Source organism: Cenococcum geophilum (assembly GCF_001692895.1).
Source record: "Cenococcum geophilum 1.58 unplaced genomic scaffold K441scaffold_39, whole genome shotgun sequence".
Lineage (NCBI taxonomy): Eukaryota > Fungi > Ascomycota > Dothideomycetes > Gloniales > Gloniaceae > Cenococcum > Cenococcum geophilum.
In genome coordinates this window covers 127,439-152,163 of record NW_027137597.1, presented here as the reverse complement: position 1 = coordinate 152,163, position 24,725 = coordinate 127,439, and the positions used below count along the sequence as shown (strand labels likewise).

At 41.4% G+C, this 24,725-nt stretch overlaps 7 protein-coding genes across 7 annotated transcripts; 3 read left to right on the top strand and 4 right to left on the bottom strand.

Moving 5' to 3' along the window:
• Positions 1-9,551: 9,551 nt before the first annotated feature.
• K441DRAFT_698449 (uncharacterized protein) lies at positions 9,552-12,258 on the bottom strand (the record flags this gene model as incomplete). Its single annotated transcript, XM_067653062.1, has 2 exons — positions 9,552-11,738; positions 11,816-12,258. The coding sequence occupies 2 exons, from the start codon at positions 12,256-12,258 to the stop codon at positions 9,806-9,808; spliced, it is 2,376 nt and encodes a 791-aa protein (XP_067500876.1). The 3' UTR covers positions 9,552-9,805.
• Positions 12,259-13,396: 1,138 nt separating this feature from the next.
• Positions 13,397-14,270, bottom strand: K441DRAFT_688879 (TIP41-domain-containing protein; the record flags this gene model as incomplete). The annotated part of the gene is made up of 2 exons (XM_067652242.1): positions 13,397-13,898; positions 13,978-14,270. The coding sequence occupies 2 exons, from the start codon at positions 14,268-14,270 to the stop codon at positions 13,397-13,399; spliced, it is 795 nt and encodes a 264-aa protein (XP_067500875.1).
• Positions 14,271-14,491: 221 nt separating this feature from the next.
• K441DRAFT_664635 (serine/threonine-protein kinase-like protein) lies at positions 14,492-16,170 on the top strand. The gene is made up of 3 exons (XM_067649379.1): positions 14,492-14,668; positions 14,723-15,679; positions 15,735-16,170. Exons 1-3 carry the CDS (start codon positions 14,576-14,578, stop codon positions 15,876-15,878), a joined length of 1,194 nt encoding a protein of 397 aa, XP_067500874.1. The 5' UTR covers positions 14,492-14,575; the 3' UTR covers positions 15,879-16,170.
• On the bottom strand, positions 16,007-17,290 carry K441DRAFT_664634 (uncharacterized protein). Its single transcript, XM_067649378.1, has 3 exons — positions 16,928-17,290; positions 16,579-16,835; positions 16,007-16,426 (listed from the first exon to the last, which is right to left on the bottom strand). The coding sequence occupies exons 1-3, from the start codon at positions 17,154-17,156 to the stop codon at positions 16,199-16,201; spliced, it is 714 nt and encodes a 237-aa protein (XP_067500873.1). The 5' UTR covers positions 17,157-17,290; the 3' UTR covers positions 16,007-16,198.
• Positions 17,291-17,397: 107 nt separating this feature from the next.
• Positions 17,398-19,481, top strand: K441DRAFT_664633 (glutamate 5-kinase). The gene is made up of 2 exons (XM_067649377.1): positions 17,398-17,466; positions 17,539-19,481. Exons 1-2 carry the CDS (start codon positions 17,421-17,423, stop codon positions 19,047-19,049), a joined length of 1,557 nt encoding a protein of 518 aa, XP_067500872.1. The 5' UTR covers positions 17,398-17,420; the 3' UTR covers positions 19,050-19,481.
• Positions 19,482-19,648: 167 nt separating this feature from the next.
• Positions 19,649-20,585, bottom strand: K441DRAFT_616167 (TIM21-domain-containing protein; the record flags this gene model as incomplete). The annotated part of the gene is made up of 4 exons (XM_067645735.1): positions 20,282-20,585; positions 20,028-20,212; positions 19,813-19,967; positions 19,649-19,740 (listed from the first exon to the last, which is right to left on the bottom strand). Exons 1-4 carry the CDS (start codon positions 20,570-20,572, stop codon positions 19,649-19,651), a joined length of 723 nt encoding a protein of 240 aa, XP_067500871.1. The 5' UTR covers positions 20,573-20,585.
• Positions 20,586-20,792: 207 nt separating this feature from the next.
• K441DRAFT_679613 (AAA-domain-containing protein) lies at positions 20,793-22,412 on the top strand (the record flags this gene model as incomplete). Its single annotated transcript, XM_067651280.1, has 4 exons — positions 20,793-20,855; positions 20,948-21,218; positions 21,343-21,715; positions 21,845-22,412. The coding sequence occupies 4 exons, from the start codon at positions 20,793-20,795 to the stop codon at positions 22,410-22,412; spliced, it is 1,275 nt and encodes a 424-aa protein (XP_067500870.1).
• Between the last annotated feature and the right edge of the window lie 2,313 nt (positions 22,413-24,725).

Here is a 24,725-nt window from a genome sequence, read left to right as displayed (position 1 = left end):
TCTTCCTCTAGGGTTCCTCTTTTTCTAACTCTGTGCTATCCTTCTAGATTAATAGAACCTCGTCCGCTTTCGCGTTTGTTAGGTAATCCTTTATATAGTAACCTTTCTATCTACAAGAGAAGCAAGCTCCTTAATCACTAAGGGCCTGTATATGGGGGTTACTATACATAGGCTAAGCATTCGCCGGACCTATGGCAGGGCTGGCCGCACGGCTAGCTGCTGAATTGGCAGTAGGCTGTATAGGTGGTGCTATAGGGGTTGCCGATCGTGCTGGGGCATTGCGGGCCATTCTTATATTGCTTATTATCTGATTTAAAGGGTTTTTAGCTTTATACCGTTCGGCATATGCCTTAATTCGGCGGAGGCCTTAGTTAATAGCTAAGCACTAGTCCGTAAGTTCCTTTAGCGTCTATATAGTAGTAAAAACTGGCAATACGGCTCGCTGTAGGTCTAGGGTAAGCTTGTTAAATAGGTCTGGCATTAGATCTTCCTGGGGAATTCGAGCCTAGCTAGCTAGGTGCAGAAAGCGGGTCTAAAAGGCCGAGAAGGTCTTTGTTATTTTTATGTTTAGGCTTTTATAATTAAGTCGGGCGTTCTATACTTTAAAGGGGTCCTTATAAATAGAAGACAGGTGGACGATCATCTCTTCTTTAGAGAGGAAGGGCTCTGCCAAGTCCTATGCGTACCGCGAACGTAGGTACGTCTATACGTCCCCGCCGGTACGGCCGAAGACGTAGGCCATTTTAGCCCAAGTAGTAGGGAAGTAGTCCGTATTAACTTTAAGCTTATCCTGCAATTAAAGCTTCTAATTATTAAATATAGGGTCGGTTCCGTCTATAAGTAATAGGGGGTTTGCGACCTTTGCGGACTGTAATAATACTAATGCTATATATTAGGCTAGAGCCTTAAGGACCATAGCAAGTCTCTAGGTGTTTAATAATTCCTTACTAGGCGTAGGGGGTTCTCTAGCTTTAAGCAGCTCTTAAAGTCGTTTAATTTCGGCATTAGCTGCTGTAAGCTCTACTTAGGAGTTTAAGTTAGTTACTATTTTACTATTGGAGGTATTTAAGGGTCCTACAGCTGCTTTGCCGGCTGCTGTATTTCTTAGCATCGTGGTATAGTTGTTAGGGTAACCTCTGGTAGGATTCTACAGGGGTTCTGGTCTGTGCGTATTCTATAGGTCTTATTATTCTTTTCTATTCTTCTAGTTCTAGTAATATTCTTTAGGTCTAATTCTATATTCTATTCTAGTTTGTGGTCCGTAGATATATTTAAGTTCCTTCTTAAGAAGAAAGGGTAGTTAAGCTTTAGATAATATTAGCGACTTAGTTAATTAAGGCACAAGCACAGCAAGAGGGACGCGCAAGCCTATACAATTAGTAGTCTATAAACGAGGATCTAAAGCTAGAAAAAGGAAAGGAGAAGAAGAGCAGCGCTAGTCGAAGTAGGGTTCTTTTTATGCGGTCTTCTAGTCACGTGACCGCGAAGTTCTGCCAAGTTCTGCCAACCAAGTTCTGCTAGTGCTGTAATACTAACTTTATATATCCGAATAGTGGGAGACTATATTTTAAAGAGTTATTACTTCTAACCTAACAAAGACTTATTTAGAGTGCCTTTAACTACTTTTTAATAAACTTTAAAAAATCTAATATAGCTTTACTAAAACTTACTAAAATAAGAATAGCCTAAGGGACTAGGTTATCTTAGCATGCTATAGCGTTCTTAAGTATAACTTAGCCCTATATAAACCTATAGATACGTTTAAAGAAGTATATACTAAGCTATGCTCTGCTATAGGTACTACGATGCAAATATAAGAATTTTAATAGTTCTATACTAAAAACCCTACCTAACTAAATATTCCTAACTAACATAATTATAACTAAACTAATTAAATATATAGTAGCCGCGGTAGGGAATATAGAAGAGGGTATAATTAATATTAACTATAAGGTAATTATAGAGGTCCTTATAGAGGTTTATTTTAAAGTAATTACTAGAAGAAATGCTATATTTATAAGAAGCTAAATTACTAGTTAACTAGACACTCCCTTAATAAGTAAAAAGAGGCATATAATAAGTTTCGTTAGAGTATAAGAAATATCGAAAATTATAAGGTTACTATAGCCTACTTCTAAAGCTTCCTAGTTTAATATAAAGGCGTAAAAGACCTTAAGGGTAAGGTTAATAAGACCGAATAGCTCCTTATAGATATAGAAATTAAGGACTACTTACCTAACTAATACTTTACTAAGTATGGTAAGGTAAATAGCATATAAACCATTACTGTCCTTAATAATTAATCTACGCTCCATTCTATTATAAAGTTAGATATCTTTAATAAGCTAAAGGAGAGCTCCGCGTTTTCCTTTAACAATAGATACTTAGCGAATATCTTTTATAGTATTATACTGGATACTAGAGCCGCAGGAGTATCTATAGTAAAAGAACCTTAAGTTTAAGCCCTTTAGCAGCTTAATAGCTCTATTTAAATTAACTATTTAATAGTAGGCTAGTATATAATTCATTTTAGTAAAGGTATTATAATCTCTCTTAGTACAATTAGGGTTTAAACCCCCTTAGGGTATATTAGTTTTTATATTATTTCTATAAATACTCTATTTCTATTTTACATTAAAGATATAAATAAGTTAGGCGTTAGGCTTAACAACCTTAAGAATATACTTATTTAGGAAGACAATTAGGTACCTATTATACATAAGTAGGGTTACCCCTAGTTGCTCCTTTATTAACTAGAAAAGAGTATTACTTAAAGCTATTTAACTAAGTTGGAATTACGCTAACTATACTATCGTTTTAGCCACCTATCTATTTATTAATTACTTAGGGTTCTTTAGCGAGTAGGCTATAAAGTTAAGGTTAAGGCAATTAAGCATTTTATAAAGTATTGCCATTACTGCTAAATAAACTAGAAGTCCCCTAGCTAATTTAAGTTTACCCTTAAGAATAACTACAACTTTAACTTCTATATTATTATTAACGTTATATATCTTAGCGGCAAGCTAGTACTCTAAGTTATTAACTTCTTAACCTTCTTCTAAGCCGCGCGTTTCTTAAAAGATATATTAGCTAGAAATATATAGAAGACCCTTTAGTTATACTAGATTAATATCTATTTAGGACCCCCTAATTAAATTATTTATAACGTAAAAAAGAACTTCTTATTTATAGAGTTTTAATAATAGATAAAGGCAATAGTAATTAAGGTTAAGGAAGTCCCTATTAAGGCATATAATAATATTAAAAAAGTGGAATAATATTACGCGCCATTACGCCGCGTATATAAGATTATCTCTTTAGAACTAAAGGACGCTAGTAAAGAACTTACCTTATAAATAGCTATTAAAGCTATTAATAATTCCGCTAGTCTAGATGGACTTATACCTATATTACTAGTCTTTAGCGCCTACCCTTAAATAACTAACAATTCTCTACTATCTCCCTTTGTTATATAATAAGCTGAGGCTATTTACAAGGTAATAAAGAAGGTGCGACGTCTCTACGCTATACGCTAGGTTAATAATATACTAGGAATAAGAAATGGCCTAAATACCTTAACTATGCTTAATCTATCACTTTAGTCTAAGGTACGCGTATAGCGTAAAAAGGGAGAATAGTTAGGCCCATACTAACTTATTATAATTAATAGTTAAACTTATACTATTTAGATGCCTTATAGACCTACTTAATTCTATTTAACTATTATTAAGCCTTACTATAAAGATAATAATTCTGAGCCTTTATAGGATACCCTAAAAGATACCTTAGAAGAAAACCACGATTAATATACTCTAGAAGGCGACTACAATCCCGATATAATTATAGTAGATATACCACAACTATAACGCGGTAGAGGTCACCTAAAGGAATTATAAAATCGCTAACATCTTATTAATTTTAAAGAATAATTTGTTGCCGCCATTAAGAATAAAGTTAAGTTATTAATAGCCTTTATAATAGCTAAGGAGAAGGCTGACTTTAAACTTATAAAATAGCTCTAAAAGGAAGGTTATATTATAACTCTAAGAGCTCCTTTCCAAGTATCTAATAAGTAGGAGATTGATAGTCTTATTATAAGAGGAGTCATTAAATTTAAGAAGTATAACCCTACTAAGTTCGATAAAGTTCGCATCTTTAAGTTAAGAATGGTTAATAAGATTAAGGGCAAAGCTACTAACGCCCTATTTAAGAAATTAAGGCTTATTATTTAAGGCTATAACGATAATAGTAAGGAGGTAATTTTTACGTAGTCTCCTATAATTTAATAAGCTAGTTAGCGAGTTATTATTGCGCTAGCTTTCTCCTTAATAAAGAATAGAATAGCGGTTTATTTATAAGATATTACTTAAGCCTATACCTAATTAGAGACGCACCTTTAGCGCTTAATATTAGTATACCTTTTAGAGCAAATTCGCCACCAATATCCTAAAGATATAATTATAGTTATGCTTAAGCCATTATATAGGATCGTAGAGGTAGAAACTTACTAGTGGGCTACCTATAGTAAGTACTATAAAGAGAAGCTTTTAATAACTACTTCTATATTTAATCCCTGCTTCCTTATTATAACTATAGGAACTCTATTTAGAATTATTAGTATATAAACTAATAATATAATTATCTTAGGAGACGACTAATTCTTAGCTCTTAAAGAAAACAAGCTAGTAAAGGCAAATCTTATAGTAAAGCTAAAGGAAAAGCTTAGTTTAATAACACTATTACTCTTTAATAGATATATCCTCTCCCTAAATAAGGATTCTATTACTCTACGCTAGAAGGGTTAAGGCAAGAAAATTAATATTATTAACGCTAATTCTTTAAAGCAAGGATATGTAGAGTAACGCGCTCGCGGAGTTTATATTACTTCTATCTATTAACCTAAGGCTTTATTTAATCTCTCTATTGCCGCCTAACACTAGGAACCAACTAAGGATAATATCCTTGCCCTAAATAAGCGTCTTTTTTAGCAAATAAACTATCTTAATTAGGGACTACTCTATATACCTATTAATCTTCCTACCACTAAGCTCTTTATATTTATTAATAGATTATTTATAAATAATAAAGATTTTAGCTCCTAGTTAGAATATAAGATTATTATTACAAACGAATTTACTAGAGAGAATAACTTTATAATCTATAGTAATCTTATTTATTAGAGCTTAACTAAGAGCAAGCGCATTACCTAAAGTGTTTTAGCGTTAGAGATATATAGAATAGTTAGCGAAGTTAATATAGCAATTATAATTGGAACTACCCTAAAGATAATTATAGATTAACTCAAACTTTCTATTATCCCTATAATTATATACACCGACTTATATTCCCTTTATAAGTATTTAGTTAAGCTTAGTACTATAAAGGAGAAGCGCCTTATAATTAATATTATAGTACTTTAGCAATCCTATAAGCGTTAAGAACTCTTTAAAATTTAATGAATTAATGGCTAAGATAACCTAGTAGATATAATAACAAAGGCGAACCTAAATAAGGCACTAGAGACATTTATTAATATAAATACTCTATATATATAAATTAAAGGTTAGGTTAAAAGGGAGTCCTTAGAAATTTCTTAGTTATATAAGGTCTTAAGATATCTAGGAACTTTAACCGGCGGTTAAAGTTATCTAATTAGTTAGATTCTCTTNCTAAGACTTTTTAGAGCATAATATTCTGTAAACCCTAACTTAACCTAGCCAATTAGGATTTTTTATCCCTAGGATAGAAAATTGCTATTAGCTCGCTTACTACTAGCGCCTTAGCGGCCCTCTAAATAAGATATCTACCTATAACTCCTAAGTAAGAAAGCACCACGTACTAAGAGGCAAATTTTAAAATAGCGAGACTTATATTACAATGGTAATAGTAAGTAAGGAGAATTAATATTTGCTACGCTAGTTAAGCGGTATATATATATATAGATAGCAACCATAAAAGAAGAGTTGCTAGTATTAGGAATAAAGGTAAGTGGTTACCATATAAGGCAAATTGCCATTATAGGTGGCAAGTTACCATTATGGGTGGCAAGTTGCCGTTACGTGCGGCAAGTTGCCGTTACATATTGCCGCGGTAGTAGCGTAGCGAGGAGCCTTAAGCTCCTCGCCCTCCCTAACATATACAATAATAACAATTATTATACTATCTACGAACCGTAGCTACGTGATATCCCCTTATATAACCAACAATTTAGGCGCCGGTATTATATATATAACCACTCTATAGACATTTGGAAGATTAATACCAATCCCAATAGCCTTTATAGCAAAAATAATTTAAATCTTAAAAGATTCTACTAGTTTCCTAAACTTATCTAGTATTAACTATTTACTAAATAATAAGGTTATTTAATAGAATACGGCTATAATTAAGCGGGTAATATTCTTAGTATATTAAGCTAAATATAGCTACTATAGGTATTTAGATATACTTCTATACGCCTTTATAGCTTAGACTCTAGTATTAAAGAATATAATAGTCTTTAGAATCTTATACGGAGTAGCTAAGCGGCTCCCTCCCTAAAAGACGGCAGGATTAATATATATTTTAATAGTTAGAAAATTAATAGCCTTATTAAAAAGGAAGCGGAGTAAGGTATATTTAGCAATTATATCCTTTAGTATTTAGCTAAGATAAAAGATAAGCTCTTTATAGGAAATAGAAGTCTGCTTAAGGTATATATTAGTATTATTAAAGCCTAAGGACTTCTTTACTATTTTTAACGTTTCTAGATTAAAAGTTATAAAATAGGTAAACTATAAAACCAAGCTTCCAATTAGATTGCGTATATAGCGTAGCTACGTATACTTAGGGTAAAACTTCTTACCCTATTATATAATAAGATAAGCTTTATTAATAGCGACTAAGGCTAATTACTTCTTAAACTTAGGGTCTTTAAGTAGATTATGGAAAGATAGTATACTAGTAAGCTTAGGACTAATAAAGATATAAGTATATAGGCCGGCTTTTACATTCTTAAGCGCTTTATTTATATCCTTAACGTTAGCGTTAAGGAGCAGCGTATTACCACTAATTTAATTAACCTTTTAAACTTACTCTTTTGCAATCTTATTTAGAGGAAGAAATATTAGCAATATAGTATTTTTATAAAGAATTAAAATTACTTATATAATAAGGCTTTTACTAAAGCCGGTTTATATAATAAAGATAATATTAATGCAATTATAGATTAGCCTCCGAATATAGGTTACCTACTTATTTTTTATATAGAATTCGTTACCATATAGCAGTAATATAGTACCCTAAATTACGTTATCTCGTACTTAAGTTATTATATTAGGCTTCTTTTTGTCTTAGATTTTTCTCTAAGCTTTAGCTACTTATATCTTTAGTATATCCTAATAGGCTAAGCTAGTAGAGAGTTAAGATATTTATAGATCTATCCGCAGTAACTAAGGAGCTTTACTATCTGCTACTAGTAACTAAAATGCCTTATTATTAGTATGTTACTTTTTAAAGATATTTACTGTACTAATAGTATTATTTACTACCTCGCTAGCAGTATAAGGACAGTTGCGTACTATACTAGACGTATATTTAACTTTTAGCTTCCTTATTAAGGCCTTTAAGCGTTTCTTTATACTAAATAGTAGTATATAGCTTATTAGTAAATATAAAGTCGGTAGGGGGTTTATATGTTAACATCTAGGTAGCACAGGTAGCAAAGGAGCAACAAAGCAGGTAATAAGGTATAGAATTAATCTAAATATAATATATTAGCTATTTAGGTATTTATCTACTATAAATATTAATATAGGAGGTTAAATATTAAGGATTGGTGATAGTTAATAGCTCTAGCTAAATATTTACTGTTTTAGCGGTAATATTTAAGGCAAAACGTAGTAGTAACCACTAGGCCATCTATAATAATTTTAGTAGCGTTAAAATCGCCTTATAAAGCTCTAGAATATAATATTAGCCAATTATCTATAAAGGCGTTAGTTTATTATTAATTAATAGTAGTAGGGTTTTAGGTAAAGCTTTAAAGGGGAGACCCGCTTATTTAAGGCGAAATATAGCAGTAGCTACTAGGCCGTTTATAATAATTTTAGCAGCGTTAAAATCGCCTTATAAAATCTAGAATATAATATTAGCTGATTATTTATAAAGGTGTTAGTTCGTTATTAATTAATAGCTAAAAATTTAGTATGGCGCGCGAGTTTATATAAAAATTATATATAAATTAGCGTAAGGGACGAATAAATTTCCGAACTATATACTAGATAATAATAATATAAGATAATTAATCTATTATATAAGTAGCTTATAATTAGCTAATTATTTAGGACCGAGATAATACCAGATGACAATAATATAAGATAATTAATCTATTATATAAGCAGCTTGTAATTAGCTGATCGTCTAGGACCGAGATAAGTTTTATTACTTATCCGGTAATATTAGTTATCTAGTAGCCCTAAAAACTACCAAAAAGTGGAAAAACTGCACCTTAATATCTTAACAACGGCTTAATAATAAATTCCGAAATTTTATAATTAGACTTTTATACCTATTTTAAACCTCTTATTAGATTTAAAAAAAATTATTAAATAGCTCTAAAAATATCGCAATTTAGCTTAAAATTGGGGGCTAAAACCCAATATTTTAATAATGGCCAGGCTTATTACATTAGAACTTTATTAAAAGTCTTAATATAGGTATAAAAGGCCAATTATAAATTTTTGGAATTTATTATTAAGCCGTTGTCGAGATATTAAGGTGCAGTTTTTCCACTTTTTGGTGGGCTACCGGATGACTGATATTACCGGATGAGTGATAAAACACGTTACCTCAGCGAGCTCAGACGTGAATTTGATTGGAGCGGATGTTCCTTTGACCCGTCAATAAGTTGACTAACATCCACCAAAATCACGTCTGAGAGCGTTTGGCGAGTTTTGTTAAAAGCATAAGCAAAAATCTTAGTTTTGGCAATTTTATAAGGGGATTTCCTCCATAATATAATAAAATAAAGTCTCTAAAAGTTAATATATAAATTTTAGGGGGCTACTTTATATATTAAAGGGCTTTAAATTATATTATCCCCTCCCAAATCTAAGATTAATTTCGTTAAAGTTAAAATTCCTATTATTAAAAGCATAAGCACTTTTTGTATAGGCCCGTACGGGCCCATATAAAAATATAAAAAGCCTAAAATCTTATAATCTATAGAGCTCAATCTCCTAAGTAATTTGATATAATTTTTACCTTAAAATATGTTGTGAGGATATTGATTAATTTTGTTAGGGTTTATGAGTTTTCCTTACTAAAAAAGCTTGTGTTTCCATACAAATCTCGCCAAAGTGCCTCAGACCAAGAAATCGATCAAATATCCGAAGGAGATTAGCGCGCCAGCGCAATCGATTTCTTGGTCTGAGCTTCTGAGGTAATAAAACACGTTAGTCTGAGCATGCTGAGTCAAGTCAATCCCGCTTTAACTACTACGAGCACCTTATACATCGCCACGGACCTTTAGAAGTGCCTTGCACGGGCGCACCTACCATATACTTGTCCATGCGGGCTTGACAGCTTGCTTATTACCAAGTTTGAATATATTTTACATCGGTTGCTTGTAGACTCTAATTGAAATACTACTATCCCTTAACCCGCTGGTGTCCAGAGCTTATCAATAAAGATTAGACCGTGCACGAACACTAGAACACTAGAACAAAGGCTAGCCACCTGATTGGCTAGTACTTATCGATAACTTCTGGATGCAAGCCAGCGGGTTAAGGGATAAACTTTTTGAATATAGTACTAGAAAATTGGTTTAGATGATGTAAGAAGCCGTGGAGATTAGAGTACTGCCAATAAATTTGACAGAATCTAAAAGACTAATTGCAGATTCTCCGTGTACTTGGAACACGTTTTGGAATTCTGCGAACCGCCACTCATCAATAATTTCCGTGGCATTGTAGCCGACTTCCTCGAGAGCATCAGCCCACACCTCAAGCAAACCCTCAGCCGCGGCAATATCTGTAGCTGTTCGTGATCCTGTGCCTCCGGTTTTCCATAGCGCTTTGCATGAGCAAGTTCCCAACGGATCCTCACCATTCTGAAGCAGAAGCACGAGCATGCGGTGCAGGTGTTGGCGTAGTGGCTTACGTCTTGATTTCTTACATTCAAAGTACTTTGAATTCCGAAGTAGTGCAAATAACAAATGGCTTGGGGTTTCTGGACAGAAACATGTTATATCTCGATAGGGCGTTGATAGTTGATGTGGCTCCCATTCTTTCATAGCAAAGATTCTTGCTTTTATGCTTTCGTCACCACCGGTGCACAGATATGCCAAAACCTCAAATCGTTGATCAACGGCTCTTTGCCACGTCTTGTCCGAGGTACTCGTTAGTGTAACCGTGTCTTTGACCATCAGGGTATAGAAAACGTAGTCCGGGCATTCGAAAACAATCTCTTCAAGGCCTGAATATTTCTCTTGAAACAAGTAAGAAAAGTCCAGGGGCGGTACCGTTTGGCCACTCGCGGACGCAGTCCACAGTTTCCTTAATATTTTTGGATCATCAAAGGGATCTCGTTGCGCAGCCGCAAGACAAAGTCTGCCAATGGCGTCGAGGACCTCAATCGTATGTTCTTCATGAGTAATCATACCGAGAGCGTCCACTATCGTGTACTCAATCGAGTAGTAGTCATAAGCATCCAAAAACTCCCCCATGAAAGGAACGGGATCGGCGCCTTCTGTAATGAGAAACTGGATCACCTCCAGAGCCTTATCAATTGGTTTGGAAACATGGGTATCATACCTGCACCAGTTCAACGCATGTCCCAGAAGCGTCGCGCCAGCAGAGTCGACGTCAAAAGGGGATGCCTGTCGGTATTGGAAAAGTTTTTGAAGCGCCACAACATCTCGCTCCAAGCAAGCCTGTATGACCATCGAGTCGTCGGGAACAACGTTGTAGCAGCGGAGACCTGGCATCCAAGATATTGCGTTGCCACTGTGTAAAACCTTGTCGAAAGTCACCGTATAACCGCGAGACGAGAGCCACCGGAAGGGAAGCAATGTTATTGTAACCTGGATTATACCGGTATTTTTTTCACCGCTATTGGTAGCAGGCGAATCGTGAGAGAGAATCTTAGTTGTCTTTGTTTGCAAGAAGCCGATAGGGAATGGTATTGTCCTGCAGAATGTCCTCGTCTGAGCAGGGATTGAAGACTTCTGCAGAGGTGATAAATCGCCCTTGGCACCCTGTCTGGAGAGAGCGCGAAGTTTTTCCTCGGATCTCCCAAAGGCTATGGGCTGTCTTTGTTGTCTAGGGGACGAAAGTTTTGGAAGTTGTGGACTGTCTAGCCCGTGTGATGGTTGGACAGGAGAGCCTTGAGTGTTGCTGAAATGAGGCGTCTTCATAAGAGAGTTTTTACTCTCATTATAAGCTAGTCTACGACCTGAGTAGCATTTTGGTAATTGTAGCCTAGTTTCAAATTCTGCAAAATGAAGGCCAGCGAGCGTGTTTGCCATACAGCGTTGAAAACCTTGTTCAATCATTACGGGCACGTCTGAAGCCAGTTTCTGCGTCACCTGGTCGACTCTCTTCAGAATCTCGGTGGCATTCTCAACCCCTTCCTCGATTCGGAGAGTGGTGGTGTAAGTGTTCTCTGTTACTACTGAGTTGGAAGAGAGGCTTGTAGTGATTCTATTCAAAGATTGTTCGACATGATTCGCGTGGGCGGCTTGCCTACGTTGCATACCACTTGCAAGAAATTAGTATGGCTTATTTTACGGTGACTCCGAAGGAATTAACCTGCTCAAAAGGTGTTTAGAACATACTCGGTCATCTGAATCTGGAGACCGCCCAGAGCAGTTGTGAGGGAAGATTTTGCCCGTTCTAATCTTTTGGTGTGTTCCTCGAGATCTGATCTTTTGTCGCTTGCAACGACTTGTTTCCATAATTTTTTTGCGCCCCCATCAATCATAGAGAAGTCATATTTGCTTAGAATGTCCGACAAAGCCTCTGCATGGGTGAAACAATGTTCAACTGTCACAGTGAAACTGCGTGCTGCTTCCGGGCTTATGTGTGCCGGATCTATAGTTGACAGTTGGAGTAGTGTGCTCTCAAGGACTTGGAGCTCATGATTAAGATTCTTGATGAGTCGTGGAGCGCCTTTGATGTCTTTGAAGACTCGGCGAATATACGAAATGCCTTGAGCAGCTTGGCCAGCTATGCCAACAAACGATGCCGCCGCACTCAGCACACTCAGGGGATCGGCCATGAAGCATGAATGGGAAAGAAATTTGAATTAAAATTTTAAAAATTTGCACTGCTTTAGTTAAAATCAATACGAAGGGAAGGAGATCGATACATAATGGCATATGAGTGATCACTTCGGTGCGGCGCAGCTACAAATGCAGGGGTCGAGCAAAGCCTCATAGGACGTACTCGCTGGAAGCACCAGGAAGCAAATAGCCAGGCACAGCCATCTTCACCTTGGTTGACTGGCCTGGGGATATATTCCTGACGCACCGGGTCGCATCTAGGCTGCCGATACGAAGAGTGTGCGCTGGGTTAGCTTATTCCGGGGCAAGTGGCAAAATCTGGTGGATGGGATCGATCGCGTTGGAGTTGTGGCTGAGGGTTGGGCGGCAAGCAGGCGCCCATCGTATCGCCCGTGACACATGAATCTTTGGAGAGGTTTTGAATAAATTCAGCATCGTTAGACCATCTGGATGTAGAACTGCCATAAACTTATCTTCGTGAAAATGATTTGAGACCTTAGCCGCGTCGTTCGGTTGGAGGTTACGAAACCGTTCTCGTTTTCACGTTCCTCAGTCCTCAACAGCAGTAGTCTCAATTACCAGCATCATGACGGCTTCAAGGCAATATTGTGGACGAACTTTTAAGATTAGCTTTACGACCCCCGCGGTTGAAATAAACAAGCATTCTAGCGTGACAGTGATTTTACGTTAACGCACATGTTTGGTACCGGGTGGAATGGTATGAAGCTATCCTCATTTTAGGCTTAGCGGAAGCATTCTGAAGCCTGGAATATTATCCCAACCCATGGCATCCAGCAGATAAACCGGAAAATTCCCTATGAATCTTGTGGATGTCCCCTAGATATGGTGTCTCTAAGTGAAGACGTTACGCCAAACCTAGACTATCCCTGTTCCCTCCATCTTTCGTTGTCCTCACTGCGGACGATGGAGGCACGGCGAAAGCAGACTTCGATGCTGAGTACTCTTCTGGTCCCTAGCCCATCTCGTTTCATCACCACTCCCTTCATTGCTATTTCAGCGCCATATTCAGCTGCTGGTTGGTATGTGTTACTCCAAAGCATCGGTAGATCAAATTTTATGGTCGGAATCTTTCCCTCTTAGAAGCATCCAAGCGGGGCATGCATACGTCACTATTCACTTCAGTACTAGTCTTTCAAGGTCCTTTTCTACAACTGGCAACAGTTCTGTCAACCTGTTCGGGTCCCTCATGAGTGCAGGGACATCTTCTCTGGTTTTCGCCAACTCTTCTTTTACAACTCCGAACTTCTCCTCTCGTGCAGTGTACTCCCTAATTACCTCTCCCGTTGTAAACTCCACAAAGACCCTAGTATCCCTGATACGAAATATGACGTCGTCTAGGCGCATGAAGAAGCGGCAGAGGAGGAGTAATCTCGCTGGCATAACGCGGATCTTACAGGACAGCATAGCGATGCCATTGTCTGCTAGCTCATCTTCGTAAAGTACGACATCATCGAAGAAAAGGATAGGGTCAGGACGTTTGAGGAGGGCAAGCGGGATGGGTTTGTCAGTTGGGGTAAAAGAGAGAGAGGCGGGTATGGTAGTGCCTTTGTAATCTGTGCTGTATGACCAGTCGAAAGGTTTAACGACTTCTTTGATGTCTTCGAATTGCTTGGAGCTTGGTGGGTTAGCTACATACCATAATGACTCTCACCTGTCTCGAAGACAGCGATGGTATTTAGAGAGAGAAAGCCTACCGATTCTGCTGCCATTCTCTTGAGTAAGAGACTTTCAGCATTGCTTCTCCAGTTTTGTCTACGCGATCTAATGCATCGAATGCATTAAAGTCAATTTTCCAACCACTCGCCAGGTGTTCAATATGCATGAAATTGTCGCCGAAAATCATCTCCGGTGGTGTAATCCCCAGCTTCTCAGTCATTTCTTCGATAGGTCCGGCCTTCAAAATAGGTAGCTTGCGCGTGATGACCCTGAACCCATTCTGGGTAATGGATGCGTCGGCGTCAGGGTCAGGAAGAGGAGATTTGGGCATCACGCCGTTGAACTTCGACGTCATTGTGCCTGAGGTGAGAACTGCAGGTTAGAAAAGAAGTTAGAAAAGAAAATTCGCACCAACAGCTGCGTCGGGATGGATGGAGGGATCCTGAGTCGCGGGGAGATTTCGGAATGGGATTCGTCGATCGTTGCGCGTGGCAACCGCCGACTCGTTTATTTACTCCCGAGCACTTCTGACAACCCCAACCTTGACGACATCAGGTCAAACTGCAATCTGTACGGGTGAGAACTTTGAGCTTCTATCATTTTATTTACTAGCCATCTTCACCCACTCCTCGCATCATGGACGTCATTGAAACCGCATTCGAACGGATTACCGTTACTGATGAGAATGACGACCAAATTGTCACGACTACGACTTATCACAAGTCGAAAGTAAGATCCTAATGTTCAATCATGCCAATTGAGTCCCGACTAACTTTAGTAAAGGGCTCCCTCTCCGCTGCAATGACAATATCAGGCCTGGGTTCTTCTACAAGCGCCAACCGGATGAAACTCCCTCTCCAGAAAATCCAAAACACAAATTCATCCAAACCTCTAAACACTATTACCAAAGTTACCCTTCCATCCCAAGCTGCACAGCAACATCGTGACCAGAATCCTCGTTCATCCGACGAAATATCTCACCGTCGTACTGAGAGTCTCTACCCTCAACCTTCCGCTCCGAAGCAATTCCATCTCGGCATGTTTGAAATCGGTAAGCCACTCGGAAAAGGAAAATTCGGACGCGTGTACCTCGCCAAAGAACGTTCGTCAGGCTTTGTCTGCGCCCTGAAAGTTTTGCACAAGAACGAACTGCAACACAACAAAGTCGAGAAGCAGGTGCGCCGTGAGATCGAGATTCAGTCCAACCTTGCACACCCAAATATCCTGCGGCTATACGGCCACTTCCACGATGCTAAGCGCATCTTCCTGATCCTTGAGTTTGCGGCTAAAGGCGAGCTGTACAAGCACCTGCGCCGCGAGCAGCGTTTCCCGGAATGGAAGGCTGCACAGTACATCGCTCAGATGGCGGCCGCGCTCAAGTACTTGCACAAGAAGCACGTCATCCACCGCGACATTAAGCCCGAGAACATTCTTGTCGGCATCCACGGCGAAATTAAGATCTCGGATTTTGGGTGGAGTGTGCATGCGCCGAACAATAGGCGACAGACCATGTGTGGAACGCTGGATTATTTACCGCCAGAGATGCTTAAGGGCGGCTCCAAGGAGAACTACTATAGTGAAAAGGTCGATTTGTGGAGTTTGGGGGTGTTGACGTATGAATTTTTGGTGGGAGAGGCACCGTTTGAGGACGAGCAAGTTATGACCCAGAGGAAAATTGCTAGAGGCGAGTATAAAGTGCCTGGGTTTGTCAGCCCGGAAGCGAGAGATCTCATTAAGAGGGTGAGTGAAGTTCCGTATCGAGTTTGTAAGAGAATGAGACTAACAGATATTCTAGTTACTTGTTCTTGATCCTGAGAAGCGTATCCCGCTTGAAGACATCCAACAACACCCTTGGATCGTCAAGCATTGCGTTAAGGGCGAAAGAGCTTATATGCGTGACTCAAGCAAGATGAGGAGTAGCGGTGATAGAGAGAGCTGAAGGAGTACAAACTATGTACTGCGTACTTGGGCTGCCAATTATCTTCCCTTTCATTGAAATGAGATGCAATGGATGGGATGACTGCGTTTGATAGGATTGGGGGCCTTCAGGCCTTTTTTGGGAAGCGGACTGAACACTGGATGATGCATGAACAGGAGTTGAATTGGTCTGGTATTTCCTCTGTAAAACGCCGGCGCTATGCGGATATCCTGTATAATGGTACAAGGTCCAAAAGATCCAATATAATACATCGCTTTGGAAACTCGTAAGACGTGCTTCCTTGTGTGACAAATTCGTACGCCCATCCTAGCCTCTTTATTTCATCGATAAATCTCGTCAAACGGCCGAGTATCTGTGAAACAGCTATCCCAGACTTCATTGACTATTCTAGCGGCATGAACATCGTCTTTACATGTCGGCCGGGCCATAAGTGATAAAGTGGCTCTTCGCCGCACACACTCCTGCAATTGCTCTGTAATCTTCCATTGGTTGCGAGTAAAGAACTCTCGTGTAAATCGACATTCTCCAGAGAGAGTTGAGGCGCGAATCTGGGATTTGTTAGCTGCTTTGGTCTTGGCAGTGACTTCCGTTTTGCCCCAATTTCCTTGTCTACTCTCTACACTCTTCCTTCTTCATAACAACTGGCAAATCCAAACGGGCTATGGACCATAAAAATGTAGAGAGAAAAAACCCCACATACCTCTGTGCACGCCTGATGCCTCAAGTTCCAGTTATCTACCTTAAACCGCATGTAATCATACGCGTGTATCATTTCATGCGCCATTGTGTCCTCTATATGACCTCGATTCCGCATATGATTTGCACATAATAAGATTCCATAATTCAAGTCGAATCCTCCAGATTGATCAGCCGTGCATCTTTTACAGCGCACGTTGGTGGAATTGATGTCTACGCCTAGTTTAGCAACTTCGGATTGTATAAAACGCACTGTAGGGCCTGCAATGGGTTAGCGATTGATTCTCATGTGATTGAGCCCTTTATAATGTAATGAAAAGGAACAGGGAAGTGAGGGTAGAGCAGTCACATACTATATTTGAATAAATAGTCCCTGTGAGTCTCGCATCTCTTGCAATCGCTTTCTTCTTTTAAAATGTCGCGTTCAAGGAAATACCCCTGCCTTTCCTCTTTACTAGCCTGCCCTGACAATATTGAGAAGAATGTGCTCCACGTGTAGAAGGTTGCATCAGGCTTCGGGGGACTAAGGGTTGGCTTTGAAGCAGTGCGCTGTGGCGGCGAACCATCAGGCGTCTCAGACATAATTAGGGGTAAAAGAAGGCTATACGAACCCTTGGAACTGGGAAGCAACTGCAGGAATAAAGATGTAGGGCAATGTCGGAAGAAGGGCGGGCTGGAAGGGCGTGCTGCTAAGGCTTTTTCGCGGTCAAGGTGCGGGATTGATGGAAACACTGATTGGGTAAGGCCGAAGGCGGTGTGGAATTTGGGGCAGATATAAAGTTTCCTGTCGTGCTTCACTAATATAGTGTTATAATTGAGTAGAGGTGAGAGGATTTTGTAGCTATAATGGCTGTTCACATGAAGAAACACCTTACAATCGTAATAAAACTCGGTATATCGTAACCTATACATCATATTATTCCTTCAACGGCAAAGAATTCTAGCTAGCTAACAAGCATCTTAGGGACGAGTTCCATTGTTGATGAAAAGACACATCAGCCTCTCCTCTCTATCCTCTCCGTAATTGTCGAAACTGCCGTAAAACTTTTAAAAGATGGTCATAAGGTGGTTCTTGTTTCCTCCGGCGCCATTGGCGTTGGATTGCGAAGAATGGATCTTGACCGTCGCCCCAAGCACCTCCCAAAGGTGCAAGCTCTGGCGGCAATAGGCCAGTGTAGGCTGATGAGCTTGTGGGACCAGTTATTTGGACACCTGAGGCAGCCAGTTGCCCAAATACTCTTAACTAGAAACGACATTGCGGACCGGACGCAGTACCTCAATGCTCAGAATACTTTCTTCGAGCTGCTACACATGGGCGTAATACCAATTGTCAATGAGAACGATACTCTTGCAGTTACCGAGATCAAATTTGGCGACAATGACACCCTCTCAGCTATCACAGCCGGAATGGTACAAGCAGACTACCTGTTCCTTATGACAGACGTTGATTGCCTGTACGACAAAAACCCTCGTACACACTCAGACGCCAGAGCTATCGAAGTTGTGGAAGACGTTGCAGACATTGTGGCCGATGTGTCAAGCCCAGGGTCAGCCGTAGGTACAGGAGGCATGTCTACCAAGATTGTTGCAGCACGTCTGGCCACTTCCGCAGGTGTCACTACCGTTATTACACGGTCCTCGAAACCTGGTAATATATCCGCTATTATAAATTACATAGAAGCTCAAAAAGTGGCACAACTCGCCTCAGCCCGCACATCAACCCGCAATAGCCTCGTTATTGCGGACGATTCCAACCTCCCCCTAGCACAAGCCGCGGCGCTAAACTTGCAAAACGCTCAAAACGGCCCGGTCTCCTCTTCTATGCCCTCGAACCATGAAGAAGGTACTCCAAAACCGTCTCAAACTCCTTCTCGTACTTCATCTCCTCACACCGAGTTCAGCCTCCAACCTCCCTTACATACCCGCTTCCTTCCTAACCTGCACCCAATCCGCGACCGCTACTTTTGGCTTCTCCACGGCCTTGCTCCGCACGGCACCGTCTATATCGATCAAGGAGCCTGGCAAGCCCTCTCCGACAAAGCAGGTTTACTTCCAGTCGGCGTTGTAGATGTTGAGGGTCAATTCGCGCAACAGGAAGCCGTCCGCCTTGTAGTCGTGAAACGGCTAAACGGCGCACCGCAAACTCCCAATACGCCTCCAACGCCCCAGCCACTACACAGAGAAAATAATAGCCATACTCCAACAACTTCTGGCACATCAACTCCACTTGCGTACGAACTGCGAAATCCAGCTCCCTTCGAAGTCGGTCGCGCTCTTGTGAACTATTCGGCAGCCGAAATTAGACGCATTCGCGGGGTACGGAGCACTGAGATTCATGAAGTGTTGGGGTATGCCGATAGCGAGTATGTTGCTCTGCGGGAGAATATTGCGTTTTTCGGGATTGAGCGGAGCAGGCCTGCCACACCAGCTTTAGGGCATAGGATAGATGGAGTAGCAGGGGCGGGGGTGCAGTGAGATCGAACCGCGTGAGATGAACCTAGCAACTCTCGTAGGGTTGGGAACATGTTTTCTGTGATGGGATGGGCGTTTTGAAGTTTTGGTGGCGGGCGAGGCTGGGGAAGTGGGTAATCGGAACGGTGTATCTGGAGCTTATTGACTGACCACGCTGATTTATACATCAAGGACTGCATTAGATGCGCCACAATGGTTGATATAATTTCAGATTGGCGCTCTTGCTGCCATTCACATTATTATCACATGATACCTCGCGTATCCTAGTGTTAACTCCTATTTTTACATCCTAACGTTCTAATACATTGCTTTTTATTTTTCATGCCACCTGAGTATACCCAGTTCAGCGACATTTTACAGTGCTTTCAGATTGGAATGCTAGAACGGCAGTTCAAATGAATAGAACGCGGTAACCAGCTAGCAGTACAGCCCTCTTTAGAGAAGGTCGCAGGGCCCCGAGTTCAGGGGTCCTAGGCGGAAGCACAGGACTTCATGGTCTGACTTCAGCTTCTCGATAAGAACGGCTAAAGACCCGCAAAAATATGCGGAACGCAGAGTGCGATCTGGGGAGGCAGTACGAAGTCGTCGGTCTAGCGGTTCATCTACCACCAACGCACTCCGAACATTTTGGTTGGACCTTTCCCACTTTCTTTCTTTGCATCAGCGTTTTCGAGGTAGATGCGTTGGTGTCCTGCTACTAGTAAATCAACTTATTCGCGAAAGACTATTAAATTGAGATAGGGTGTAAAGTGGAATGAACACTCACCCTTCACATCCAACGCAAGGAATTTATACTCATATTCATCTTGACTGGGCTTTTTCGTCATGTGCAGATTCACAACACCTGAGTTGAGCGGTCCTTCAACATAGAAATGCATGCGCAAGTGTTCGGTGCCCCAGCGGTCTTTTTCCGTCGTGGACCTGTGCGCAACCATAAATAGGTAGTTCGGCAGGTGAGAGGCTCGGAGGGGCTTTGCCTACGCTATTACCCTATTCCTTGCCCACCGGCTCCATGAAGGCTCCCCAAATGCCTGGATCTTCTTGCCGTCCCCCAATAACTCTATGCATTTTGGATCTCTCTTTATTCGGTCCGCGGCACGGTTGAAATGGCTCGTTTTGCTGTCATATGAAAATACCTCTGTGTACAGAAGTGCGACAACTGCACCCTATATTCCAACAATGAGAACCATGTTCTTGGTCTGATGTATGGAGGGGTTCGGTGAAGTAAAACATACAGTCAAAGCCACACCCGCTATTACCACAACAAGATTGATCCCTTGCTGTGTCGTCCTGGCAGCCTTCTCTCGAGCACTAAGCTCTCCCCACCGTACGCGACCGTCATCATTCACGATGGTAACATGCTTGCGGCTTGTAGAGCTAGTGGAGTTGGCTTTTAAGCTTCTCTGCGCAGTAAAGCTTCGTGAAAAAACCACTCGAACCGTGGAGCGAGGGAACGATCGTCTAAGGCATAAAGAAGAAAGGCGACGTAGAGACGAGGCATGTGGGGGTCTTTGTATTGCTTTCATGGTTGGATCATCGCTGTATGAAGCTTGACAGCTCGGTCGGCTCGTGCAAAGCGGAGGTGCTCGTGCCTCTCCCGCAGGCTGGAACGCCACAAGCGTGGCGGCGGTGATATCCAAACTTCTGATATCAAAGACAACGCAACACCGCTATTTTTCCCACAACCTCTCCCACCACTATTGAAATCGCCTCCTACCCTCCTTTCACCCCCTCAAAGCGAGCGTCATGAGTAGTAACAAAAAATCAACGCTGTCATACCTCCCCGACATCCTAATCGCCGCCGCCGCTGTACGTTGACATCCAAGCCTCGCATATTTCCTTTCCTTGAGCGTGCTTCCTTGGTTAAATTGACACCGGAAACTAATCCATTTGTTTTTAAGCCTCTCATAGCTTACTTCCTCATTCGGAATATAATATCACGGCTAGATCCCGAAGCGCAGCAGAAAGAGGAAGCGCGGCAGAAGGCCCGCGCCGCGTCGCAGAAGCTCGATGGCATACTAGCAAATAAGTCACGCGAGTCATCGGAAGATGGCTCCGAGTACGATAGCAGTTATCGGCGGCCGAGGAAGGAGGATTTAGTGTTGACTCCATATGAGCAGACAATAGCAATGGAGGTGGTGGCTCCCGAAGAGATCCCGGTTACGTTTGAGGGTATGTAGGACATCTCCGTACTGTAGAAGATCCGCATTCTACGGCTGAGGTGAAGAAGGCGGCATTTGCAAAGCACGAGAATTAGACACCTTTGATAAGAATTAATTGCTAATATTTCCGGTAGATATCGGTGGCCTCGATTCGATAATTGAAGAGCTCAAGGAATCCATCATCTACCCACTAACCATGCCACACCTCTACGCTCATTCCTCGTCTCTCCTCTCCGCGCCTTCTGGTGTCCTCCTTTATGGACCTCCTGGCTGCGGTAAAACTATGCTCGCAAAAGCGCTGGCGCATGAGAGCGGTGCATGCTTCATAAATCTGCATATCTCTACTCTTACAGAAAAGTGGTACGGAGACTCAAATAAGCTAGTCAATGCGGTCTTTTCATTAGCGAGGAAACTTCAACCTAGTATTGTGTTCATTGACGAAATCGATGCGGTGCTCGGGCAGAGAAGGAGCGGAGAGCATGAGGCTAGTGGAATGGTGAAGGCTGAGTATGTCATTCCTTACATTAATACCTTCTCTCCTCTGTTTTCTTCTCCATTTCCTTACGATATAAACTTCAATCTGCCATCGTCCTCCCCACTCACCCGGTACTCGTGCCATATGCTAACCAATATCAGATTCATGACACACTGGGATGGTCTCTCTTCCTCTTCGCGCCCAGGATCTACAACTCCCCAACGCATCTGCATTCTCGGTGCCACAAATCGCATCCAAGACATCGATGAAGCTATCTTACGTCGCATGCCCAAGAAATTCCCAGTCGCGCTTCCAACAGCCTCCCAGCGCCATAATATCTTCTCCCTCATCCTACGCGGCACCAAAATTGATACGCCCCATTTCGACCTCAACTATCTGGTTCGCGTCTCCGCCGGTATGAGCGGGAGCGATATCAAGGAGGCGTGTAGAGACGCTGCCATGGGGCCAGTACGTGAGTACATAAGAAAGAAGAAAGCCGATGGCAGTCTTGGGCGTGGTGTTGTGCCGGAAGATGTCAGGGGACTACGGACGGAAGATTTCTTTGGCAAATGGAGACGAGGAGCTGAGCCTGGTGATCAGGAAGTGGTTCCCAGTATCGATCGAGGTATATCAAGTGTGCACACGGAGACGGAGGAGAGTGAAGAGAGTAGCGAAGTCGATGAAGAATTTCAGGATTCGGCGTATCAAGAAGCAGCGGTTGTGAGGTGAGAATGGTCCAGTGGGTTTGGTGGGTAAAATCAAAGGGGAGCCATGGATATCTAGACATGATAGTAAATAAGGCGAGGTCATCATACAGGTGTAGTATTATCTCAAGAATCTTGAAGGCCACAGAGCCACGAATGGCATGGGATCGGCGTTTCGGACGCTTGGCGGATAGGGTAATGTCAGCCGGTAAGATTTCATTGCACATAGACTCAACTCAAGCCCACGATGTATTAATTCATTTAAATTTAAATTTACTCCTACGCTCCTATTTTCTCGATTTTAAATTTTATAGAATTTTAGCGTTCGTAAATCCGCTAAGACCTTCTTGGGCTGGTTTTTTTTTCAAAGCGTCTTTTTAAAACACTATTGTCTGAACGAGTTCGAACAGGAATTTGTGGTCGCAGTCACGTGAGCTAAGCGAGCTCAGGAAACCCCTTAAATTCTACCACTTCATGTACGATTAGAAGAACAGTCACCATCCAAACAAGCATACGATACTACATGTATTTCGTGCCCGTGGATACGACTCACTCGTGCTATTAAGTTAGTACGAACAACTATCCTATTGTCTTTCAAAGACAGTAAGGATAAATTACCATTCAAATCAGCCTCCCGGGGAGCAACTCTAACCAACGAAGAGTATCCTTTCAGGATTGCAAGTTCTAACCTACGGACGGCTAAGGCATCGTTTAAATAACTTGTTCTAGGCTCCAGGATGCTTCCCACTCACATGCCGTTGATCCGATTTATACGCTAGCCGATCATCTAGGCACATGCTCTTTTTTCCTGTTTCGAACAGTCGCGGTTGCATGCAAGGCTGAGGTGTCTCTTTTATCGAAGCAGGTGGGGCGCATACATGTCTTACACCTCTTCCGCATCAGCTAAGTTTGCAAACCCCAGTGTCCCGAGCATCAAGGCAAAAGGACTTTCCTCATGCATGAAGCTAAATCAAGTAGGTGGCGTGGAGAGTTTAACTCGTGATCAGAACAAGGTTCATTCAGCTTTGTCTTTCCATGCTGTGGGCGAAAGATAACTCCACGGCAATACTGGCTGGTTGTTTAGACTGCATGCTATTGGTCTTTCTTAACAATAAACCTTATTTATTCCATTACAATGATAAAGCTACAAAAAAAAACCATTAGTAAGCATAGTTAGGCAGAAATTGGAAAAACGTGATGCTAGTTGATTCAACGCTGTCAGCGTAGAGCTTCTAGAGAGCAGCTACGGACCTATCCACATTGCATACACTGCGTCTGTGGCCGTCAGGGCAGGAGTTAAGTACGCCTCGGTCGTCCTATTTCTATCGGACGTCTTGTCTGCAAGGAAACCTGGCCTTACAGCGTAGAAATAAGCGGCCGATATTGGCACGTGCGCAACCACCAAAAATCGACGATTGTTTGAGGAGGAGATGGACTAGAAGATGATTTAGAATATATACAAGTACTATATAAAGCGTCTACACGATTATAAAAGACGTAATGAGCAAATGACAAAGTATTAGAGTAGTAATATATCTTCNNNAATCGATTTTTAGTGGTTGCGCATGTGCCAATATCGGCCGCTTATTTCTACGCTGTACAGCTGGGACCTCGTATTCGAGGACGGAAGGAAGTTCTCGTTTATGCTCGAAGGCCCGTGCGTAAGCCTTAGGAACACCAAACAAATCTAGCTTTCTAATTGGCCAGTTCCTTATCGATAACTACAGGACGAATTCCACCGTGTTAAGGGATAGGATTATACGTGTAATTAAAATCCTTTTAAGTAGTTGCGGGAAGTCTTTAGGTTAACCTAAACGACATGCAGGGGAATCATAGCTGGCTGCAGACTCTAGACATTAAGATACCGCTCGGTTCATATACATTACCTAAGGGCGGGTGGAGGGTAATTCTAAGTATGTAAGGTAGGAAATTAAATAGAGAACAGATTAAGGGCAAAAAAAAAAAAGAATAAACATACAACAGCGAGGATTCGCTAGTGGTCACCCACCTAACTACTGATTCGCCGGTTACTGGTTTAAATATAGGGGAGCGGACGGGACCCTTTGCTCTCCAGTACCTATGAGTCGTATGTGCAAGGAAAGTGGACTTGGTCATATTATAAACGCAAAGATGGAGAGAAAATATATCTAGGCGAGCCCTTAAAGAACTCTACAACGGAATATAGATCTGTCAGGGCTGGTTGACGTTGAAGCCGATGCGAAAGACAAGGACGTTCCAATACGCAAGGCGATTATTTACACTGATGATCAATAATCTCGAGGGACTTTTGGGCTAGGGCGTCCACTCTACTTCTTGCTCGTCTCTCTTTTAGCGCTTG